The following is a 24,281-nucleotide window of genomic DNA, read 5'->3' as shown; positions in this document are numbered from 1 at the left end:
AGTTGTATTTTTTTTTGTTAGGTTGTGACTTCGATACATACCGATAGCATTTTTTATTTTATTTTTAACCGTTTTAAGTTTATGGGCGGGTCAACCCATAATCCGACCCAAATATCCATTTACTATCATATATATATCCAAATTAACCACAATTCTCGACCCGACAATCCGAACACTTTAAAAATTAAGCATCATTATATATATATAAATTACCACATTAATAACTAACCATGTATTATTTAAGAAACAATTATCACAAACTACACTGTAATTGAAGTAATAAAATTAGCATTATTTATAATATATTATTTGAAATGTTCTAACTAAACTATTATAAAACAACACAAATATGATTGTTATTAGCACATTAATAACTAATTAGAAAACTAAAAATATAATTAAAATAAATTTAATAATAATAAAAAATAAGAATATGTATTTAATATTTAAAATTCTTAATAAATCACGTATAAAAATAGAACGCTCACATTCCACATTTTATTTACTTCGGTAAAACAACTTATTTTCTCACATATTTTTTCTGAATGAACCTCTCATCTCGTGACCTTACACTTTTACTTTGGTCAATCAAATATTTGATTCATATTATACATTAGTTAGTTAAAAAGTGGAACTTATATTGTTAAAATGTCTCGCGTTCATCAAATTTGGTGTTGAATTTAAAATATAAAGTATTATTAGTCTAGTTGGTTAAAAGGTTGTATTTGTTTTGTTAGGTTGCAAGTTCGAAACACACATATATCATTTTAAATTTTATTTTTAATCGTTTTAAATATATATAGGAGGGTCAACCCACAATCCGATCAAAGTATCCATTTACTCTCACATATATATCTAAATTAACCATATCTCTCGACCTGGCAATCCAATTTTTTTAAAAATTAAGCATCATTAGTTAGTTAAAAAGTTTAACTTATATTGTTAAAATGTCCCGCGTTCATAAAATTTGGTGTTGAATTTAAAATATAAAGTGTTATTAGTCTAGTTGGTTAAAGGGTTGTATTTGTTTTGTTATGTTATAAGTTCGAAAACACATATAACATTTAAATTTTATTTTTAACCATTTTAAGTATATATGGGCGGGTCAACCCACAATCCGAACCAAATATCCATTACTCTTACATATATTTCCAAATTAACTAGCTCTCGACCCGGTAATCCGGATACTTTAAAAACTAAGCATCATTATCTATATATATATAATGATGCTTAATTTTTAAAGTGTCCGGATTGCCGAATCGTGAGCTGTGGTTAATTTGGATATATATGTGAGATTAATGGATACTTGGGTTGGATTGTGGGTTGACCCGCCTATAAACTGAAAACGTTTAAAAATAAAATTAAAAATGCTATAGGTATGGTTCTAACTTGCAACCTAACAAAACAAGTACAACCCTTTAACCAACTAGACTAATAACACTATATATTTTAAATTCAACACCAAATTTGATGAACGCGGTGGTTTATCAATAGTTTTTAATCAGTCATAATTCTCTTTTGACTCTGTGCTATATATTTCACTATTATTAGAGAGCAATAATGGAAGAATTTCGTCATATGTATAGAGATAGGGGACATAGTTCATATGGATATAGTAAGTCTTGCCTGGGCTATTTTAATGGTAGTCTTTATATTTTCCCTTACACTCGTAGTATTGTAAAGAAGTGGACTCTAGAGGTCAAACTAATTGAGTTGAGGAATCATAAACTGTATCAATTGTTTTAGAGATCGTTCTACAATGTAAGAGTAAATAGATAATTGAGTCGGATAGTGGGTTGATCCGCTCATAAACTTAAAACGGTTAAAAATAAAATTAAAAATATTATCACATTTTTATCGTAATATTTTTTTCACGATTTTTTATATAATTACTCGTACAAATGCACGAGATACATTCAAAGGAACAATGATCAATAGCTAAATAATAGTAAGTGAAGTAATATGAGAATTAATTATAAAAAATTATTTGAAAAGTACTTAATATAATGTTATAAACGATAAAAATATGATTGTAATTAACACATTAATAGCTATATATATATATATATATATAATTCAAAGAACATAGTATATAACTTAGTAAAACAAACATTATTTAGTAACACATCAGAAGACGAAGACATATAATTATACATGAACTAGCAACTAAATAAACTTAATTATAGTGAATTGTATTAGTCAATTGTTCATCAAAATACTCATTCATTAAATGAAGCCGAACCAATTAATATCATATAACCGAATTATCATCCCAATTTTTATACAGTGCACAAGTCATTCATGCCTGTATGTTTGAACTTTTCTAAAATTCTCTCTTTTTTTTTTTTGCTAAGATTTTATAAAAAAAAAATTAATGTTGCTTATACTAACTATTTTGTAAAGATGGACTTTTGTCTTAAAAAAGAAGAAGATAGTATAATCATATTTAGTGTCAACACAAAATTCCGGACCCTCACAAGATTTTTGTAATCTAATTTATGTCAAAGTCCATTCAAAATAACAAGTTGTTAAGCACAACAAGTAAAATTTAAAAATAATAAAAAAATTACAATAAATTTTTTTAAAAGTATCAAAACTCATGTTCGGTGAGATATAAAAATATATTTATGATTAAATCCAAATTGAATTTAATTCACAACCACCTTAAAGGATAAAACAGTTAATACACAAACTTTTATTAAGCATCGGTCCTTCTAAAGTAAAAGGTGGTCAAACCCACTTGATCCATTCTTCTGACTGTGCAACATCATCTGATAAGGCAACAGAGATTTTTCCGAAAAGGAAATCCGATTTCGATAAGACTGGATATTAATCGTAGTTCAGATTCAAGTCGGTTCAGTGAGGGCGACCGCGAAAGTCACCGAATGGGCCCTATTGATAAATCGGCTTTTCCTCCTGTTTTTCCCTTGAGAAGGAAAAAACAAGGTTCACTCACTGAGTCTTTTTGCATCCGGTTAAAGCATTTTTTTCTTATAAAGTCATGATTATAACAATCTAAGAAAATTAAAATAAGTAAAAGAACATGTTGAAAATTGCATTTATTTTGTATTCCACCAAGCATAGATATATATAAACTTGTCCTGGTTTAACAATATTCACATGTATTCACTCTCTGCTAAGTCATATTATTTTCTTATCTCCCATTTATAACCTATCAATCGACTCCTTAATTCTTCTTCTAGATCTATATAGAAATCTCTTGCTCTTTTCGATATGGTGGTGCATATTCCAACTGTGCCGCCAACTTACCACCACATCAATGTAAGCGTTCAGTACGGGGATAACAGTACCTCTATGGGTAATGAATTACCCAAGTACAGCGTGCTTGTTTGTTTGGTAAACATGAGGGGAGATTTTAGTCGTTCAATAGGAGGCGAATTGATTACTGATGGGGTTGAGATTGGCCCAAAAGTTTGGATTTATTTTGAACACATTATTCAAAATGATGTGCCATCTTATGTTAATGAATGGTTCAAAATATCATACGTTCAATTGGATGCAAGGGCAGAGGTAGAGAACCGAATTAACAACTTTTTTAGGCAAAGTTGGATCAAGTGTCGCTTCTCCATGCATTGTTGGATATCATACGATATATGCAAGATCATGCATGACACTAATTCAAGGCGTCAAAAAGTGAAAGGAGAGAAACATGTGTGGTTTGTTTGGAGAAATTTAATGTTGGAGTCGAGATTAATAAGATGTTGCATTGAAACCATGTCTTTCACCATCGTTGTATTATCAATTGGATGACTAGGAGCCGTTCTTGTCCTTTGTGTCGTACACCAGTTATTTCACATTTGTATTAGCTTGCTAAAATCAAAGAGATAAATAAATCTCCTCTCATTGAATTATGTTCATTGTAATCTCTTAATTATAAATCTTTTTATTTTCAATTATCTTTGTTTGAGCAATTAATGATTATAATATTTTATCAAAAAGTTGTTTATTTATTTATGGGAAGATAAATGTATTAATAAAAAATATATATGGACTATATTTGTAAATATTTAAATACAATAAATTATGTATTAAGGAGATGCCTTTTGAACACATACCTTCATTTAATATCTCTGTAGTCTTGTTAATTTATTTAAAATTTATTTTATCTTTCGATAAAAATGATTTTTTTCTACACTAAGCCAAATATATTGGTACTGGCTTCTAATATCATCTTTTACTCAATAATGTAGTGACATCCACACATTGACATCTCTCTCCATCTAAGTTCTCTTCAAATTTTATGGTATTATTTGACATATATGAGTTACATTGGCATTTATTATGAGATAAATGATCAATGTAACAATATCAAAAGATTTTGTGAATTAAGTATCTTGTTCATAACTACATTTAGCATATTGCTTAATAATATCTTAAGAAAATAGTTTATGTAAATTTAGTTTCATTCGTAATCATTATTATTAATTAAACTTATATATATATATATATATATATATATATATATATATATATAATTCTGCAAGTAACTCAAGGTTACATAAATTGTAAGTCCAAAGTTGCATTTTATTCATTATTCAGTTAAAAGGCTCCCAACAAGTCTCATTTGTATTACGGGAGTGACCATAATGTTCTAAACAATTGTCGTCTAACTAAAAATTGTCATCTAAATGATTGTAGAAAACTTCTTACTATAATATTATAAACGACAAAATCATTTTAGTGTTATTAAGACATTAATAACTAACTGTATCTTATTAAAGGAACAAATCATCCAAAATAGCATAAAAAATAACATAATAAAATCAATACTGAAATTAGTAATTAGTGATATATGCAACGACAAGGACAATCAAACAAATTATTTTAAGTCACACGTAACTCAATTTTGGCTTAATGACAATAGTAGTTCTTAAGAGGAAAAAAATAATAAGAGTTCAAAAATTGAAGTGATTGCGAGGGTATGCAGATAGGTTAATCAACATAACAAATAATAATAATGATAATAATAATGAAACTCAATTATGGCTTATAACCATAAGCTATACTGAATTTTAATTATTCTAATTTATATATTTAAAATGTCACATAAATCTGATCAGAGTCGGCCCATGTGCAGAGTTCGACCCAACTCAACCAACACGACCAACCCGACCAACCCAACCCAAATCAACCCAACCCAACCCAACCCAACCCAACCCAACCCAACCCTTAAGCAGCCCAATTTTTAAAAAAAAGTTTTTTTTGTTCAAATATAAAATGATAAATTAGTATTAGACTTGTTTAACTAAGGCCGTTAAAATTGAAAGTTTACGTAAAATCGTTAGCTAGTTGTAACTTGTAAAATCAAGAGTTACGTGAAATCGTAAGAGTAAGAGTTTAATTTGAAAAAATAATAGTTATATATTATTATTATTATTTATATATATAATTAAGTATTTTGTTCTTAACAATTTAAAAAATTTATATATTTAAATATAAAATTAATTAAAAAATAATAATAAGTAAATAATATTATAAAAAAAATTTACTTAAAAAAATATTATATTAACTAATTTATTTGAATAAAAAATAAATTTATTTGTTTAATTTTAAAAATAATTTATTTTTTAAACGTAAAATCGTAAAATTAAAATTATTTATAAACTTGTAAAATCGTAAAATCTTATTATCGTAAATTTAAAATCGTAAAATTTACCTATTTAAGAGTTTACTTAAAATCAAACTCGTTAACCTGATGTGAAATCGTAAAATAATAAGATTTTAAGAGTTAATTCGAGATTTTTACAGCCTTGTACCAAATTTTCTAATGAGCCTGATCACTCCCAACCCAATTCAATGAAATATTATGTGCTTTACTCAAATTACTTAAATCTTGAATTTTGTTACACGTTAACGAAGAGTTTATCAATTAAATTTATTTATATATATATTAAATTATATTGTTAGTATAAATTATAAATATGATTATTAATTTATTTTAATTTAGAAAATTTAAATTAATTTAATAAGCTAAATATGTTATTTAAAAAACTAATTTGTATGTTAATATGTAAAATGTGTAGATATAAACTTTAATATATAGTTTGATAAATAATAATTTGAATGTCAATTATTTAAAATGTGTTTTAAAACTTATAAATAATTATAAAAAATAATTAATAATTTATAAAATTAAATAATTTATTAATTAAATGAGAATATAAATAGATTTAGAGAGAATTTGATAGTTTAAAAATGTTAATGTAAATGTGATTAGTTTGGAGAAAGGAATGAGAAAAATTGATAAAAATTTATTAGGTTTGTAAATGACATATTTATAAATAAATATTATTTTATAATCAAAATTAAATTATTATCATATTTATTATTTAATGTATTAATAATAATTGAAATCATAAAAATAAATAAATAAAATCAGGCATGAGATTCACATTTTTATTTATATAATTTATTTTTATTTTTATTTTAATTTATATTATTTAAGTTAATATTTTATTTTAATATGTTAGTTTTAATTATATGTATTATATTTATAAAATTAAATAATTTATAAATAATTTAATAAAAAAGTGGGTATAAATTATAAATATATATTATTATATTATCAAAAATTATTATCATACTTTTCTTATTTAATGTATTAATAATAATTAAAATTATAAAATAATTTTAAATTTCAAAAATAAATAAATAAATAAATTAAAATAGTATGTGAAATTATTAGGAGACTTATATTTATATTCATATAATTTATTTATTTTATTATATTTTATTTTAATTTATATTATTTAAGTTTATTTTAATTTAGTATGTTTTGTTTTAATTATATATTCTATTAGATAAATAATTAGTAAGTAATTATTCATTTAAAAGAACTTAATCAAATCCATCGTATCTGTAGAATAAGGAATTCGGAAAGTTAAAGAAATTTGGAAAGCTAAAGAAATTCGATTTTCATCAAAATCGGAAATATAGAATTGGTAAAACTAAAATCGGTATTCTATTCCTTCGGGTTTACAAATCGGTATTATGCTCGGATATCTATCAAAGAGGAACAACCAGTTATATGTTCGGTTCGGTAATGAGAAATTGGTTTTACCGCTCAATCAACTGACCAATAAAACTGATATGTTATACGCTATAAAACGAAATCGATAAACCGACCAGCAGTTTAACCGGTAATATCTTCGGTTTCATAAAAGGTGCACAATCGGTCTTTCAATCGGCTATATGATCGGTTCAGTAGAAGAATTTGGTTTTACCGCTCAGTAAGATCGGTAAAATTAACCAGTTACTCTCAAAGTAGAACCGATAATTCTTTCGGTAAAATCTTTGTCCGGTAAATTATTTCGGTGATTTGTCCGGTAATTTATTCGGTAAAATCTTCGGTTCTTATACAAGACACGAAATCAATAACTTCACTGGTTATTGAAAAAAAGGGTAGATCGATAAAATGATCGGTACTTTAATCGGTCAGATCAAGAAGCGAAACCGATTTTATGTTAAGAAAGATTTATATTGAGAATAACCAGTAGTTTCCCTTTTAGTGCAACATAAAAAAATTTCGGTAATTATCAAAGGGAGCCTTCACATGATCAGATTGTTCCATTGCTATTTTAATATAAGTCTGATGAAACCCTTTTGGGAAGCAGAAGCCTGCTGAAGAAGATCAGATTGCCATTTTAGTATAAGTCCAACACAGCCTTTTTAGGAGCAGATATCCCTCACACTATCCTAGATATCCAAATCATTAGAAGACAAATTTGCATGATGATCTACTCCTCGGAAATCATTAACTCAATTAATGGCTATGTTGACTTCTTATCAAACAAGATCAGAGGATATCCCAAGAATATACTACAACGATCTTCAACGAATCAGATTCAAGAGACAATGTACTATCAAGGATATATATATCCGTTGAAGAAGAAGAATATGACCATTGTCATATTCCTATTTAAGAGAACTCAACCAACTGGATAAACCACCTTTTCATAACGATACAACCTTTGCGATAACATTTGTTCAAATTTTCAAACCTGCTCACGTTCACATATTTCTCAAGCTTCCAAATCAGTGTGAGTTAGAATTTCACGTGTATTACAAGTTCATCTATTCTGTGTGAGTAGTGAGTGTTGTAAGTTGACATAGTCTATTTTTGTTCAATAGAGTGAGCGTAGTGAGAAGTCGAAAACGAGCAGTAAATAAGACTTGGGTGTTGGATACATATACTATAAACTGTTTGAATATTCTAAGTGAATATCCTTATCAAAGTTTGAGAAGAAGATGTGACGTAAGAGCTTTATCTCCGAACATCCATAAATCATGTGCTGTGTTTTTCTTTTACTTTGTGTCTTCCTATTGCTGACTAAACCGTGCAGGTGTTGCTTCAAGTTGAAACGAATAGTTCCGCACTTGAACTCGGTTAAAGAGTTTGTAACAAATTGCGAAGTATTGAGATCGATATTAACCTCTAATAGGGTTAGTATCAACTGATGTATTGTGTAAGCATTCACCCTAGAGAGACCCCTAGTCTCCTTCGGCGATCCCAATCCTAACAAGTGGTATTAGAACAACTAATCTCTATACTCAAGCAACCAGACGTCAGCATGCCTTACAGCGAAAAGACTCAACTTCTCGAAAGCGAAGACTTCGTTGATTGGAAGTTACGCATGCAACTGCACCTAACCACCATGGACGATGAAATGATGTTCATCCTCTCTGATGGACCAATAAAGATTGACAAGAAAAGGAGCGAATGGACAACTGAGGAAAGAAGAAGGAACAACCTTGAGAATATCTGCAGAATTGTCATCTACAAACCCTTGGACACAAACACATTTGCCAAGATCAGAGGATGCACTACTGCAAAAGAATCATGGGAGACAGTCATCCAACTTCACGAAAGAAACAAGAGAACCAAGGAAAACAAGATCATGGTGGCCACCCAAAAGTTTTAAAATATCAAGATGCTCCCCGGAGAAACAATGAAGGAATTTGGTGATCGTTTCACAAGTGTTGTGAATGAACTCTCACTTATTAGAAAGAAATACGACAACAAAGAAACGATTGTCAAAGCTCTAAGATCGCTTCCTAGCGCTTGGGATATCAAAACCATGGTGATGAGAGAATCAAAAGGTCTTCACAAGATGAAACTACATGATGTTTTCGAAGATTTGAAAGCATATGAGTTCGAGATGAACACAAGAAATGAAGATGAAGCCTCAGAATCTACATCTACCAATGCTCTATTGACCTCTGTGGAACCGACATCTCATGTACCTGTTAAATCGGCTGAACGATTCAGCGATGATGCGATGGCTAAGCTAGAAAGGAAGTTCAGAGAGTTCTTGAAGAAGAACCAACCCACCAACTCCTACAACTACAACTACTATAACGATAACAAACTAATGTTCTCTGTTTTAATTGTAATTTTTTAGGTTACTACATGTTAGAATGTCGGAAACCAAGAAGGGACGACCGGAAGCCAACCGATTAGAACTAAAGGGAAGATCACCAGTCAAACAGTCAAGACAAGGAGATCCAAAAAGCACTATTAGCTGATGTTGGTGGAAGTTAGTGGGCACATAGCGACTCGGACAGTGACGATGAAGGAATTAGATGTCTCATGGAAAACGAAGAAGAGGTATTCGACTTTACCCCTGAGGAGTATATTCGAGAAGACTTGATCATACTTGTGTTTTGATCATGTCGTCTCATACTTGTGATCGTGTCCAACCCACAACCCGAACGAGATAATATCGTAGCGTATTGTTTCGTAATAATATTGTGTTGGTTCGTGTTAATCCAACCCATTTTCCAACTTTAATTATGTCTCAAGTTTGGTGTTGACCAATTTAATTCCAAAATTAGGCTTGGAAAAAAAGAGCATGAATTGTTATTTTAATTGGCATTACGTGATTTAGACCCTAGTCTCTCTAGTTTGGGAATCATTGACATTATAGAAATTTTGGCCACTAATAATTGGATCTGGGATTTCATTTTACATTTTTTCTTAATTTTTGTATCAATAATATTTTTCTTAAGGTAAGAGAAATACTATTTACATACATAAACAAAAACAAAGAGAAATCATCTTTTTCTAAGATATCCAAGTATTATGGACGGTTTAAAATAAACATAAATTAAAAATTCTTCTGACCACTAACTACTATGATCTCTGCCCATTGAGTCGTCATCACATGGACTTACCTATCATTTAAGGTAATATAAAGTTAATTAATTAATTATATATATATTCTATATATACAAAATTTGAGACTAAATTAGAGAGGGATATCGTGCATAAACGATCGTATTCGACTCGGGCAAGCTGTGTTAAACTCTCGATCGTGTCGTGTAGTGTCTCAATCTTATACGTGTCGTGTCTTGACTCACTCAAAATATTATGATCAACGGTCTTTTTCACGTCGTGTTAATTCGTGTCTATGAGTTTATTTGTGTCGTGCTAACTCATATTTAAATTCGTGTTTCGAGTTATTCCGAATATAGATGGTTATCATTTCGACTCAATCGTGTAGTGTCATGTCCATTTTTATGCATGTCATGTCTTGACACTCATGTTAATTATATATATATATATATATTAAATTATACTTTTTTTTTTAAATTATATAATATAATTATTAATTAATTTATTAAACTTAAATTAATTTAATAAGTTATAAAATAAATTATTATTATAACTCACAATATAATTTATAGATTATTATTTAATATATGATTTAAAAAAAATTAATTAATCTATGATATACTATATATTATAAATCACACTATAATTTAGATTATTATTTTAAAAAATTAATCATATTCTAATTTTAATTATTTATTTTAGTTTATTAAACTTAAATTAATTTAACAAGTTATAAAAATGAATAAAATTTAGATTATTTATTTTAATTTATTAAACTTAATTAAATAACTTATAAAATAAACTATTATTATAAATCACACTATAATTTAGATTATTATTTAATATATAATTTTCAAAAAAAAATTAATTTATTTATAAAATAATATATGTTATAAATTACAATATAATTTAGATTATTATTTTAAAAAATGGATCATATTCTAAAAATTAATGTACCAACTATCAAATCAAACTAACAAATACACTCTAATCTTAATTTTAACAATTTTTTTTAATAAAATCATCATTTAAAATAAATAAGTTTAAAGAAAATACATATATGTATGTAAGTATAAAGTTGCATCAATTTGTAGGGCAATTATGCATTTCAATAATTGTTACAATAGATAATAACTAAACTAATTGTCCCTTAACTCAAAATTAGCAACTAAATGATTTGGGAATGTAATGTAATCGTATATCATTTTAAGGAAGAATGATCACAAAGGTGACAGTAATAAAATAAGCATCATTTATAATAAATTGTTTGAAAATTTCTTAGGAATTATCTAACGATAAAAATTTGATTTACTGTCATATTAATAACTAGCCGTATATCAAACAAAACCTCCAAGTTGTTTTACTTGCAAGAGAAGTTGATTTTTTCTATTTGTAATATCCTTCAAGTGAAAAGCTCCTGCTGGGATTTTTTTTTAAATATGATGTTTGGTATAACCACACAGCTTCTTTCGCATCCTTTCATCACAAAGTACAAGGATACAAAGATGGACTTGGCTGCATTTGTTCGGAACATTGTTGATCCTGTTCAGAAAATGAAGGAACTAGCGGATGTGAGTTTTTTCTCTTTGCATTTTATTTATGTGAGCTAACCAATAAAATAGAAAAAAAAAAAATACCACTTAAAGTTCCATATTTACCTTGCTACTAATGCTGTGTATTGTTTTTTCTTTCCAGATGCTAACGATTCATTATTACTCTCTCTTCAATGGACCAGATAGTCTCTGGCCGTATATGAAGATCTTGTACAGTGAACAATTAGTTCTCATGTATATATTTTTTTAATGTCCATGTTTTTTAAGTTTTTTTTGGTAAGAAGCATACGTTTGGAAACATGTTGGTTTCGTATATCTTGATCTAATACAAAGATTGTCAATAATTTAATTTGACTAGCTTTGCTGGCAAAGAATATGTTGGCCCGAATGAGATCTTCGCAAGTTTGACGGATTTAAGGAGTACATTGGCTAGAGATTGGCCTCCAGAGAAGCTAGCATGTTGTGGAAAAGCTTCAGTGCAAAGGTCATGGGCAAGATGGAATTGCAATCCGTGCATCTGGATCATTTATAATTGGTAATCAGTTTCTCATTTGTGGGGATGGAGTTCAAGCTGAGGGCTTGCCCAATTTCAAAGATCAATCTGCTATTGATTTAGAAAGTAGGAAGGTTTAAAGAGCTATTAATCATGGAACATAATGACTTTATTGGTTGCTACTTTATAACTAAGCAAGAGATTTATATTTTACAATAACTGTATAGTTTTTAAAAAAAATTCATACGAATAAATATATATTGCTGGAAACTCTGTGTCTTTCACCAGTTTGACTTCCATTTCTTTATTTTGGAAACAATATGCATCCATTATGTGTATACATTTTGTATAATTTATTTAGTCATTTAAATTTGTCGGAAAGTTAATAGTTTTTTTTTCGAAAATTTACAAAATCTTAATAAGTATAAAGTACTTTTTTATTTTAATTTTTTTTTTATCTAAAATTTTTGTTTGTTCTTAGACAATTTTTCCATTTTTAATGTACATAGACATTTTTTAAAAATAAATAAATATATTGTTACTGGTACAATCTAGTAAAAAAATATTAATAAAGTCTATCTAGACTCTTGAGACAATTATTGGGCCAAATTTAATACATTTTCATATTAAGTTAGATACAAATTAAATTCAATATACCTAGGGCAGGCCCAAACGTTAAGGTGTTCCTCCCTATTGGACTGAAATAAAGGTATTATTGTCGTAAGTCATCAAATCAATATTTGAATCACCATTGATTAAAGAAAGCGCGATAGGCACATGCGACACATCACGATCAGCACGGGCGGCACGATAGGCAAATGCGACACAACACGATCGACACTTGCGACACGCTATAGTCTTATGTCGTAAGTTAGTTATTAAGTGTTTCTAATCTAGGGTTTCTTGTGCATTGCGCCACTGGAATTTGCCCTCGATTGTAGTTTATTTGTGATCATCTCTTAGGGTTTCTGTAATTACTTATTCTATTACTCTATTTATGCGATCATGGGGGAAGGGGAAGAAAGTAATAAATCTAAAGAAGTAAGAGAGTTTATTCTAGGAGAAATTAAGAATGTTGCAGGTAAAGAGATTGAGAGGATAGTTGATGAAGTTATCTAAGAAAAGAAGGAGGAAAGAAATATTAAATCAACAGATCTTGCAGAAATTTTTGTAGATAAGAATGCAAGAAAACAGGGCAACACAGAGGGAGTATGGAAGGTTGGTTATAATGAAAGAGTCAACCTACTTGATCTTAAAACTAGATTACCAAACTCATTATACATGCTAAGAAGGGAGAAATCACAATCAGTAAAGAGAATACTCAACAAATAACTGTCCTACTCAATATTCATTATCTATAGGACTGGAAGTTGCTGAAGGAAGAATAATATGAGGAGATAGTTAAATGGTCAGTTGATGCAATGAAAGAGCTGATGAAGGCTCCCAAATCCAAGTCCACACTATCAAGAGTAATTCAACATGGAAAGTCAACGAGGTATGGAAGAATAAAGCAGAAAAGAAATATGAAGACCATGCCTACAAAGGAAAACTCTACTTGGGGGATATCTAAACCAAGGTAGAGGTACTCAACTCTCTTTTTGAATTCAAACCGCCTTCTAAAGTAGAGGAGAAATATATTGAAGACAGGAAGTTTGTAGTGGTTGGAAACTTCATTGGGAAAAACAGAGTATCATTCCCAACTACCAAAGAAGCTCTAATTAAATAGCGGGGAGAAAAGGGGTTTGAAAATTTTTCTGCAAACATACATGATCTCTACTTCCTACAATTCAAAAAGGGCTCAAATCTGAGAGAAATCTTAGAGAAAGGAAATACTTACATAGAATCAAATTGATGAAGCTGGAAAAGTGGTCAGAAGAGATGAATCTACAAAGAAAACCAAAGGAAACATCTCAAATTTGGTTCAAGTTTTGGAACATTCCAGCCCACATGTAAAATGCTGAAGCAATTAGTCATTTTGCAAGTACAATTGGGAAACCATTATATATGGACCCAATAAATGAAGGAGGAGGACACTTGTCATTTGCTAGAATTAGCATTGAAGTGCATCCTAGGAGTGTCCTGCCAATGAAAATGACAATTGTTGACATAAAAGGAAAGCACAATGTCATGGAGATCTCTTATGAATGGAAACCAAAGAGGTGTACTTTCTGTAATATTTTCCTGCATAATAAATATGACAAAGCTAAAGAAGAAGAGAAGAAAAATTAGAAAACTCAGGAAGTAGAAAAGAAAAAGAAGGAAACAGAGGAGGCTAAACTCAAAATTCAAATAATTGTAGAAGAAAGTAAGAAGCATTTTGGAAAAAATAAAAACGGTGAAGGAAAGAAAGTAAAAGGTATCAAGGTGAAGAGAAAAATAGAATTTTATGTAATGCGAAGGATTAAGATGGAAATGGAAGATGAACCTCAAGTTGTTGTTGATCAACAATCTCATTTCATCGTTAAAGTTAAAGGTTATTTGATTCTCACTTAGAACAACCTAAAATAAATAATAAAAAAATACCTTTAAGTTATAGTTATAATAATATGGTATATTCAAATATTTTGTTGAGAATGGATTTACAAATATTACAAATATGATATATTCATGATACGCAATCTTAGTACAAGGAAAGGGTATATTCAACAAAAGGAACTATATCTTTTGGTGTATAATCTTGATATTAGAAAATAATATTAACACAAAAGGAAAGTAGATCTTTTGTTATGGAAATATAATTAGGAAATATGGTAAGAATATTTTGGAAGCTCTTTGAGAGATTTTCACAAGATATTGATATTGACCTAATTGAGGCTTATTTAAAGGTGCAGTTGAGAACTTTAGAAAGCCAAGTCTTTGCCTTGAGAGCATCGCTTCCTTGTGAGTTGTGTGTAAGATTTCATTATAGAGAATCATTGTAATAATCATATAACATTCTTCAACTACTTTCTCTTCACTACTTTCTCTTCACTCCTTAGATACCTAGGTTTAGGTATTTCCACCATTGGTGGAGATACATTTTACATGTATGTACCATCTTTGATGATGATGATGTTTTTTAAGGGTTATGTAATCTGTTAGATTATAAATCTTAATTTGCAAAAACATTGTGTAACCCTTTATATGTGATATAGTGGATGATTTAAGCGGCCTAAGGGTCCCGTGGCTTTACTCTTGTCGAAGGGGTTTTCCATGCAAAATCTTGATGTGGGGTTATACATCGAGAGGATCATAATCGAGCAAAAAGAAGCTGTTACCAAGAAGGTGACAATGTTGATGAGATGATGACGGTTCCTGGATTTGGGAGTTATGAAGACTTTGCTTGTTGACAAAGCAAAATGATGGAAGACAAGACGGAGATAACTTGTAAATCAAGGTGGAGTGTTGAGAATGGATTTACAAATATTACAAATATGGTATATTCATGATACACAATCTTAGTACAAAGAAAGGGTATATTCAACAAAAGGAAACTATATCTTTTGGTGTATAATCTTGATATTAGGAAATCAGATTAACACAAAAGGAAAGTAGATCTTTTGTTATGGAAATATAATTAGAAAATATGGTAAGAATATTTTGGAAGCTCTTTGAGAGATTTGCACAAGATATTGACCTAATTGAGGCTTATTTAAAGGTGCAGTCGGGCACTTTAGAAAGTCAAGTCTTTGCCTTGAGAGCATCGCTTTCTTGTGAGTTGTGTGTAAGATTTCATTATAGAGAATCATTGTAATACTCATATAACATTCTTGATAATAAAGTTGAGAGCCTCTTGTGCTTCAAAGTGGACGTAGACCTGTTTTGGCCGAACCACTATAAATATTGTGTATGCGTTATTTAGTTTGCTTTCTTACGTTTCTGCAATTGTTCGATGTTGTTATTGTTCTTGAATTAAGGGATACTTCATCTCCTAGTATCCCAACAATGTAATGCGAAGGATCAAGATGGAAATGGAAGATGAACCTCAAGTTGTTGTTGATCAATACAATCTCCTTTTATCGTTAAAGTTAAAGGTTATTTGATTCTCACTTAGAACACCCTAAAATAAATAATAAAAAAAATACTTTTAAGTTATAGTTATAATAATAATAATAATAATAAATGCCTTAACTTATAATAATAATAATAATAATATCTTCTCTTCTAGCCTAATGATAATAAGGGAGGAATATTAACTCTAAGTTTTTGGATTTGAGTTCGTCAAACGGCGACAAATTCTGTGTGCGTCGGTTCATTCGTTCATTCGTTGTTCCATTTTTTCCTAAAAATAATAATAATAACAGCTTACCTTGCCTACCTATTGGAAAGGAATAACATAATAATCCATGGACTTAATTTTGATTTAAAAGTTACATATATATAAATAACAGCTTACCCTGCCAACCTATATTGGAAAGGACTAACATAACAATCCATGGACTTAATTTTGATTTTAAAATTACACATATATATATATATATTTAGTTATAAATATGTTAATAACAATCACATCCTTATCATTTATAAAGTTTTTGTGATCAGAATTCTTAAATAATATATATGGTTAGTTATTAATTTGCTAATAATCATAATATTTTTTTATCGTTTATAACATTATAACTAGAACTTTTTAAATAATCTATTTGAATGATATATGATTAGTTATTAATTTGCTAACAACAATCATACTTTTTATCGTTTATAACATTATAGTAATAAATTTTCAAATAATCTTTTATTACGTCACTATATAGTTTTTTATCATTGATTTGTCGTTTATTACATTATAGCAAGAACTTTTCAGATAATCTATTATTAGGCCACTTACGTAGTTGTGATTATTGTTCCTTCAATGCTATATGACTATTAATATGCTAGTAACAATCATACTTTTATTTAGTTAGTACGTAATAAATTTTCAAATAATTTATTATAAATGATGTTCTGTCACTTTTGTGATCATTTTTCCTTAAAATGATATATGGTTACATTATAAAATGATCATTTAGTTGCTAATTTTGAGTAAAAAGACTATTAGTTTAGTTATTATATGTTGTTTATAATAATGATTGCAATGCATATGTTGCCCTACAAATTGATGCAACTTTATACTTACTTACTTATATATTTTTTTTAAACTTATTTATTTTAAATGTTGATTTTATTAAAAATTAAGATTAGAGTGTATTTGTTAGTTGGTACATTAAATTTTAGAATATGATTCATTTTTTAAATAATAAAATAAATTATAGTGTGATTTATAATATATATATATTATTTTATAACTAAATTAAATTTCTGTTTGAAAATCATGGTTTATTATAGATAATTTAAATTACAATGTTGGTACTTAAAATTAATTAAAGATTATTTTATGAATTATAATCAAAATGGTGTTATATATATATATATATATATATATATATATATATATATATATATATATATTCAAGTAATTAACATTATAATGTTATATACTACAAGAATATTATTAGCACAAAATTATGATTGTTATTAAATTAATAACTAACTATATATCTTTCAAATAACCATGATGAATCTATATATAACGAACTATATATCATTCAAATAACCATGATGAATCTATATAGTATGTGACTTATGATTAATAATAAATTATTTAAAATGTTCTTACTATAATGTTTAAACAAAAATATACTTGTTATTAGCAAATTAATAATTAATCCATATAAATTGAATAAACATAATTTCTAATAGATGATTAGAAAGTTCTTATTATAAACACAAAATATGATTGTTATAACTTATTATCACATTAATAACTAACCATGCATGTATCGTTCAAGGAACAATTGTCACAAATTACACAATATCTGAATTAATAAAATTAGAATTATTTATGATAGATTATTGGAAATGTTCCTACTAAAATATAATAAAAGATCACAAAATCATATTTGTTATTATCATTTTAATAACTAATTATATATACATTTTCAAGGAACAGTGATCACAAACTACAAAGTAAGTGAAGTAATACAAGATAATTATTTATAACAAATTATTTGAAAAGTACTTAATATAATGTTATAAACGATCAAAATATAAATTAGCACATTAATAACTAAACATATATTATTCAAAGAACAATGATGACAATTTAAATATTATATGAGTTAGTAAAACAAACATTATTTAGTAACACATCGAAACGACAAAAACAATTATACATGAAGTAAATCAACTTAATTATAGTGAATTGTATTAGTCAAATTTTCATCAAAATACTCATTGATTAAATGAAGCCAACCCAATTAATAATCATATAACTGAATTTTAATCTCATTTTTTAAAGGTTACACGGGTCATTCATGCCTGTATAATATCCTAATTTTTCTAAAAATTTTCTCTTAGTTTTTGCTAAGACTTTCTAAAATAATAAATGTTGCTTAAACTAACTATTTTGTAAATATAGAATTTTGTCTAAAAAATGAAGAAGATAGTATCATCATATTTAATGTAAATACAAAATTCCGGACCCTCACAAGATTATTGTAATCTAATTTAAGTCAAAGTTCATTCACACAAAAAAAAGAGAGATAAAAAGTTAAACAATCAATATTTTAAAAAGTATCAAAACTCATGTTAGGTGAGATATAAAAATATATTTATGAATAAATCCAAATTTAATTTAATTCACAACCACCTTAAAGGGTAAAACAATTGATAAACAAACTTTTTTTAATATATTTTTTTGTATAAAGTCTTAGATTATAACAATCTAAGCAAATAAAAGTAAAATAAAATAGAACAGATTGAAAATTGCATTTATTTTGTATTCCACTAAGCATAGATATAAATAACTTGTCCTGGTTGAACAATCACATGTATTCACTCTCTGCTAAGTCATATTATTTTCTCCTCTCCCATTTATAACCTATCAATCCTCAATTGTTCTTCTAGATCTATATAGAAATCTCTTGCTCTTTTCGATATGGCGCTACATATTCCAGTTGCACCGCCAACTTACCACCACATCTATGTAAGCGTTCAGTACGAGGATAACACATCTATGGGTAATGAATTACCCAAGTACAGAGTGCTTGTTTGTTTGGTAAACATAAGGGGAGAGTTTAGCCGTTCTTTAAGAGGCGAATTGATCACTGATGGGGTTGAGATTGGCCCAAAAGTTTCGATTTATTTCGAACACGTTCTTCGACATGAAGTGCCATCATATGTCAATGAATGGCTTAAAAAATCAGACGTTCAATTGGATGCAAGGACAGAGGTAGAAAACTGCATTAACAACTTTTTTCGGCAAAGTTGGACCAAGTGTCGCTTTTCCATGCATTGTTGGGTAAAATACGATATATGCAAGATCATGCATGACACTAAGTCATCGGCGTCAGAAAGGGAAAGGAGTGAAACATGTGTGGTTTGTTTGGAGAAATTTAATGTTGGAGTTGAGATTAATAAGATGTTGCATTGCAACCATGTCTTTCATCATCGTTGTATTATCAATTGGATGACTAGGAGCAGTTCTTGTCCTTTGTGTCGTACACCAGTGATTTCACATTTGTATTAGCTTGTTAGAATAAAAAAAAGATAAATAAATCTCATGCCATTGAGTTATGTTCATTGTAATCTCTTAATTATAAACTTTTTTATTTTCAATTATTTTTGTTTGAGGAAATAATGATTATAATATTTTATCAGAAAGTTATTTATTTATTTATTTATTGGAAGATAATTAACGTATTAATAAGAAAATATATATGCACTATATTTGTAAATATTTAGATACAATGAATTATATATTAAGGAGATGTCTTTTGAACAACACGTACCATCATTTAATATCTCTATATGCTTGTTAGTTTATTCAACATTTATTCTATCTTTCTATAAAACTATTTTTTTTACACTAAGCAAAATATATTAGTACTGACTTCTAATATCATCTTTTACTCAATAATGTATTGACATTCACACATTGACATCTCTCTCCATCTAAGCTCTCTTCAAATTTTATGGTATTTACATTGGTATTTGTTATGAGATAAATGATCAATGTAACAATAACAAAAGATTTTATGAACTAAGCATCTGGTTCATAACTACATTTAGAATATTGTTTAATAATATCTTAAGAAAATAGTGATGTAAATTTAGTTGCATTTGTAATCATTATTATTAAACTTTTATGTATGTAAGTCTTCAAGTAACTCAAGGTTACATAAATTGTAGGTCCAAAGTTGCATTTTATTCATTATTCGAAAGGATAATAATCTAAATAATTGCCGTCTAACTAAAAATTGGCACCTAAATGATGGTAGAAACCTTTTTACTATAATATTATAAACGACAAAATCATTATAGTGCTATTAAGACATTAATAACTAATTGTATCTTATTAAAGGAACAAATCATCCCAAATACCAAATAGCGTAGTAAATAACATAAAAAAATCAATACTGAAATTAGTAATTAGTAATATATGTGACGATAAGTAGGGGTGGCCAAAAAATCAGATTCGAAAGACTCGATCCATTGATCTGGCCGATCCGATCCGAAAAAATCTGTATCCGATGGATCGGATTCGGATGTCGATCCGATCCGATATTTTTACCGGATTTCCGGATCGGATACGGATCGGGCAAAAAAGATTTCGGATATCCGAAGCCGATCCGGTGATTTTTAAAATTTATTAAATAAACAAACCCAAACGAAAATATAATTAAATAAATACAAACCCAACCAAAAATCTCTCTCTTCCTATATTTTCCTTCATGATTCTCTTTACAGACTCAAATAAAAATATTATTAAACAATTACAAACTAAACAAAAATCTATCTCTTCCTTTCTTTTCTTTACAAACCCAAATAAAAATACAAAATCTCCCTATTTCTTATGTTTTCTCCCATTTTCCTTTACAAATCCAAACAAAAATATGTCTCTTTAATTTGTTTTTTTTCCCATTTTCCTTTAGATCTTTTCTCAAATCGTCATTATTTATAATTGAAATCCTTAATAGAACAATTTCAATTTTCTAGCATATGAAAAAAATTAAAATATGAAAAAAATCGGATCAGCGGGTATCCGGCTGGCCGATCCGATCTGATCCGGTATTTTCGAATCGGATAGTGGTCGGATACCGAATCGGATACGGATCACAATTTTTGAAAAAATAAAGGCGGATATCTGATCCGAAATACCGGATCGTATCCGATCCGTAGGTTTGTCCACCCCTAACGACAAGGACAATCATACATATTATTTTAAGCCGCACAAATACGGTGTCCCTCTGAGAATTTGAAGCCCAATGCAAATTTAAATTTTGGGACCCTAAAATAGTAAAAAAAAAATATATGTAGATATATATATTAAATTTTAATAATATAAACTAAGATTTAAATGGTTAATATATTATAATACGGAAATAAGAGATTAAAAAGGAGATAAAAAAGTTATATATATATATTCCATCATATATATTTAATATTAAAGTAGAGAAATAAAATAAAAAATAAGATTAATAATATAATATTATTAAATATTAAAAAATTAGGGTCCTATAAAGGTGAGGACCTATGCGAGTGCATTGATTGATTTAGCGAGCTCTGCCCACAAATGTAACTCGATTATGGCTTAATGTCAATAGTGGTTCTTAAGAGAAAATAATAAGACTTCAAATCTCACCTAAAATGCTTAATTAAATTGAAGCATAATAATAATAAAACTCAATTATGGCTTATAACTATAGTGTATACTGCATTTTAATTATTCTAATTTATATATTTAAAATTTCACATGTATCTGATTAGGGTCGGCCCATGTGCAGAGTCAGAGTCAGACCCAACCCAACCTAAGCAGCCCAATCTTAAACAAAAAAAAAAGGTTTTTTTTTCAAATATAAAATGATAAATTAGTATTAGATCTGCCAAACTGTCTGAAGGGCCTGATCACTCCCAACCCCATTCAATTAAATATTAAATGTTTTATTTAAATAATAAATGTGTAAAATTAAAATTTTATTCAAAATTATAAAAAATTATTTAAATAAATAAGTGGAGATTCATTATTCATAACGTTGTCACTCATGCTTATGAGCTTAAGCCTTCACACATGAACTATTAAAAAAAAATAGTTTAAAAATATATATTAATTATATATTACTATTATATATATATATAATTAAATTAATTAAATAAAAACAAATAAATGACATTAAAAAATATTTAAAAAATTAATTACATTTATTTGAGTAAACAATATTTTTTTTTAATGAAAGATACTAATTACACACTTCATCATTACATTCACTACTAGACATTTAGTCTCCTTGCCCAAGGTCGGGCCCTAAGTTTAGGGAGCTATGAGAAAAAAAATCTTTCTTACTTATATTTAATTTGTATTTTTTTTAATGTTATATGTCAATATTAATAATTTTGTATTATATTTAATATAAGTAATTTAGTTTAGTTAAAGATATAATACTTTCTAATAGGTTTAGGTTCAAATCTTGTTAAGGTATTTTTTTTATAAATTTGTTGGGTCCTAAGATTGAGGGGTCCTATGCGGCTCTATTCGTTGCCTTATCATATAGTTGGTCCTAACTAGAGTTGGGCACTGTTCATAAACAGTCATATTTGACTCGGGCAAGTCGTGTTAGACATTCAATTGTGTCGTGTTATGACTAAATCTTATGCGCGTTGTATTGTGTCTTGACTCACTCAAAACATTATAATCCACAGGCTCTTTCGTTTCGTGTTAATTCGTGTTCACGAGTTTATTCATATTGTACTAACTCGTGTTTAAATTCGTGTTTCGTGTTATTCCAACTATAGATGATAATTGTTTTGACTCAATCGTGTTGTATCAATGCTCATTTTCCTGTGTGACATGTCGTGTCTTGACTACTCATGTTAATAATTTATATATATATATATTAAATTTTATTATTAGTAAAAATTATAAAATATGATTATTTATTTATTTTAATTTATAAAACTTAAATTAATTTAATAAGTTAAATGTATTATTTAAAAACCTAATTAATATGTTAATATATAATATGTGTCGATATAAATTTTAATATATAATTTTATAAATAATAATTTGAATGTCTATTATTTAAAATGTGTTATAAAACTTATAAATAATTATCCAAAAAAATAGTTAATAATTTATAAAATTAAATAATTTATTAATTAAATGAGAATATAAATAAATTTAGGGAGAACATGGTGGTTTATAAATGTTAATGTAAATTTGATTAGTTTGAAGAAGGGAATGATAAAAATTGATAGCAATTTAATGGATTTTTAGTTGACATATTTATAAATATATATTATTATATAATCAAAATTAAATTATTATCATATATTTATTATTTAATTTATTATTTAATGTATTGATAATAATTTAAATGATAAAATAATTTAAAATTGTAAAAATAAATAAATTAATTAATTAATGAAAAAATATAGAGAGAATAAGTATAAGACTCACATTTTTATTTATATAATTTATTTTTTATATTTATATTTTATTTTAATTTATATTATTTAAGTTAATATATTATTTTGATATTTTAATTTAATATGTTTAGTTTTAATTATATTATATATATATATATATAATTTATAAAATTAAATAATTTATTAATAATTTAATGCAAAAGTGGGTATTAATTATAAATATATATTATTATATCATCAAAAAATCATTATTATACATTTATTATTAAATGTATTTATAATAATTAAAATTATAAAATTATTTTAAATTTTAAAAATAAATTAATTAATTATTTAACAAAAATAATATGAGAGAACTAGTAGGAGACTCTCATTTATATTCATATAATTTATTTATTTTTATTATATTTTATTTTAATTTATATTATTTAAGTTTATTTTAATTTAGTATGTTTAGTTTTAATTATATATACATTTATAAAATTAAATAATTTATTAATTGAATGATAATATAAATAGATTTAGAGAAAATGTTAATGTAAAATTGAGTAGCTTAGGTTATGTGACTAATTGTGTTTATGTCGTTTTGTGTGCATACTCGTGCTCGTGTCATGTTTACACTCGTGTTGTGTTTGTGTCGACTCGTGACTGTGTTACA

The 24,281-nt window shown here is 27.4% G+C and overlaps 1 protein-coding gene across 1 annotated transcript; it reads left to right on the top strand.

Moving 5' to 3' along the window:
- Positions 1–19,136: 19,136 nt before the first annotated feature.
- LOC124929997 (probable E3 ubiquitin-protein ligase plr-1) lies at positions 19,137–19,727 on the top strand. Its single transcript, XM_047470371.1, has one exon. The coding sequence runs from the start codon at positions 19,137–19,139 to the stop codon at positions 19,725–19,727; it is 591 nt and encodes a 196-aa protein (XP_047326327.1).
- Positions 19,728–24,281: the final 4,554 nt, after the last annotated feature.

Source organism: Impatiens glandulifera, chromosome 1 (genome assembly GCF_907164915.1).
Source record: "Impatiens glandulifera chromosome 1, dImpGla2.1, whole genome shotgun sequence".
Lineage (NCBI taxonomy): Eukaryota > Viridiplantae > Streptophyta > Magnoliopsida > Ericales > Balsaminaceae > Impatiens > Impatiens glandulifera.
Note: the sequence above shows the minus strand (reverse complement) of the source record. Positions and strands in the feature narration are given on the sequence as shown.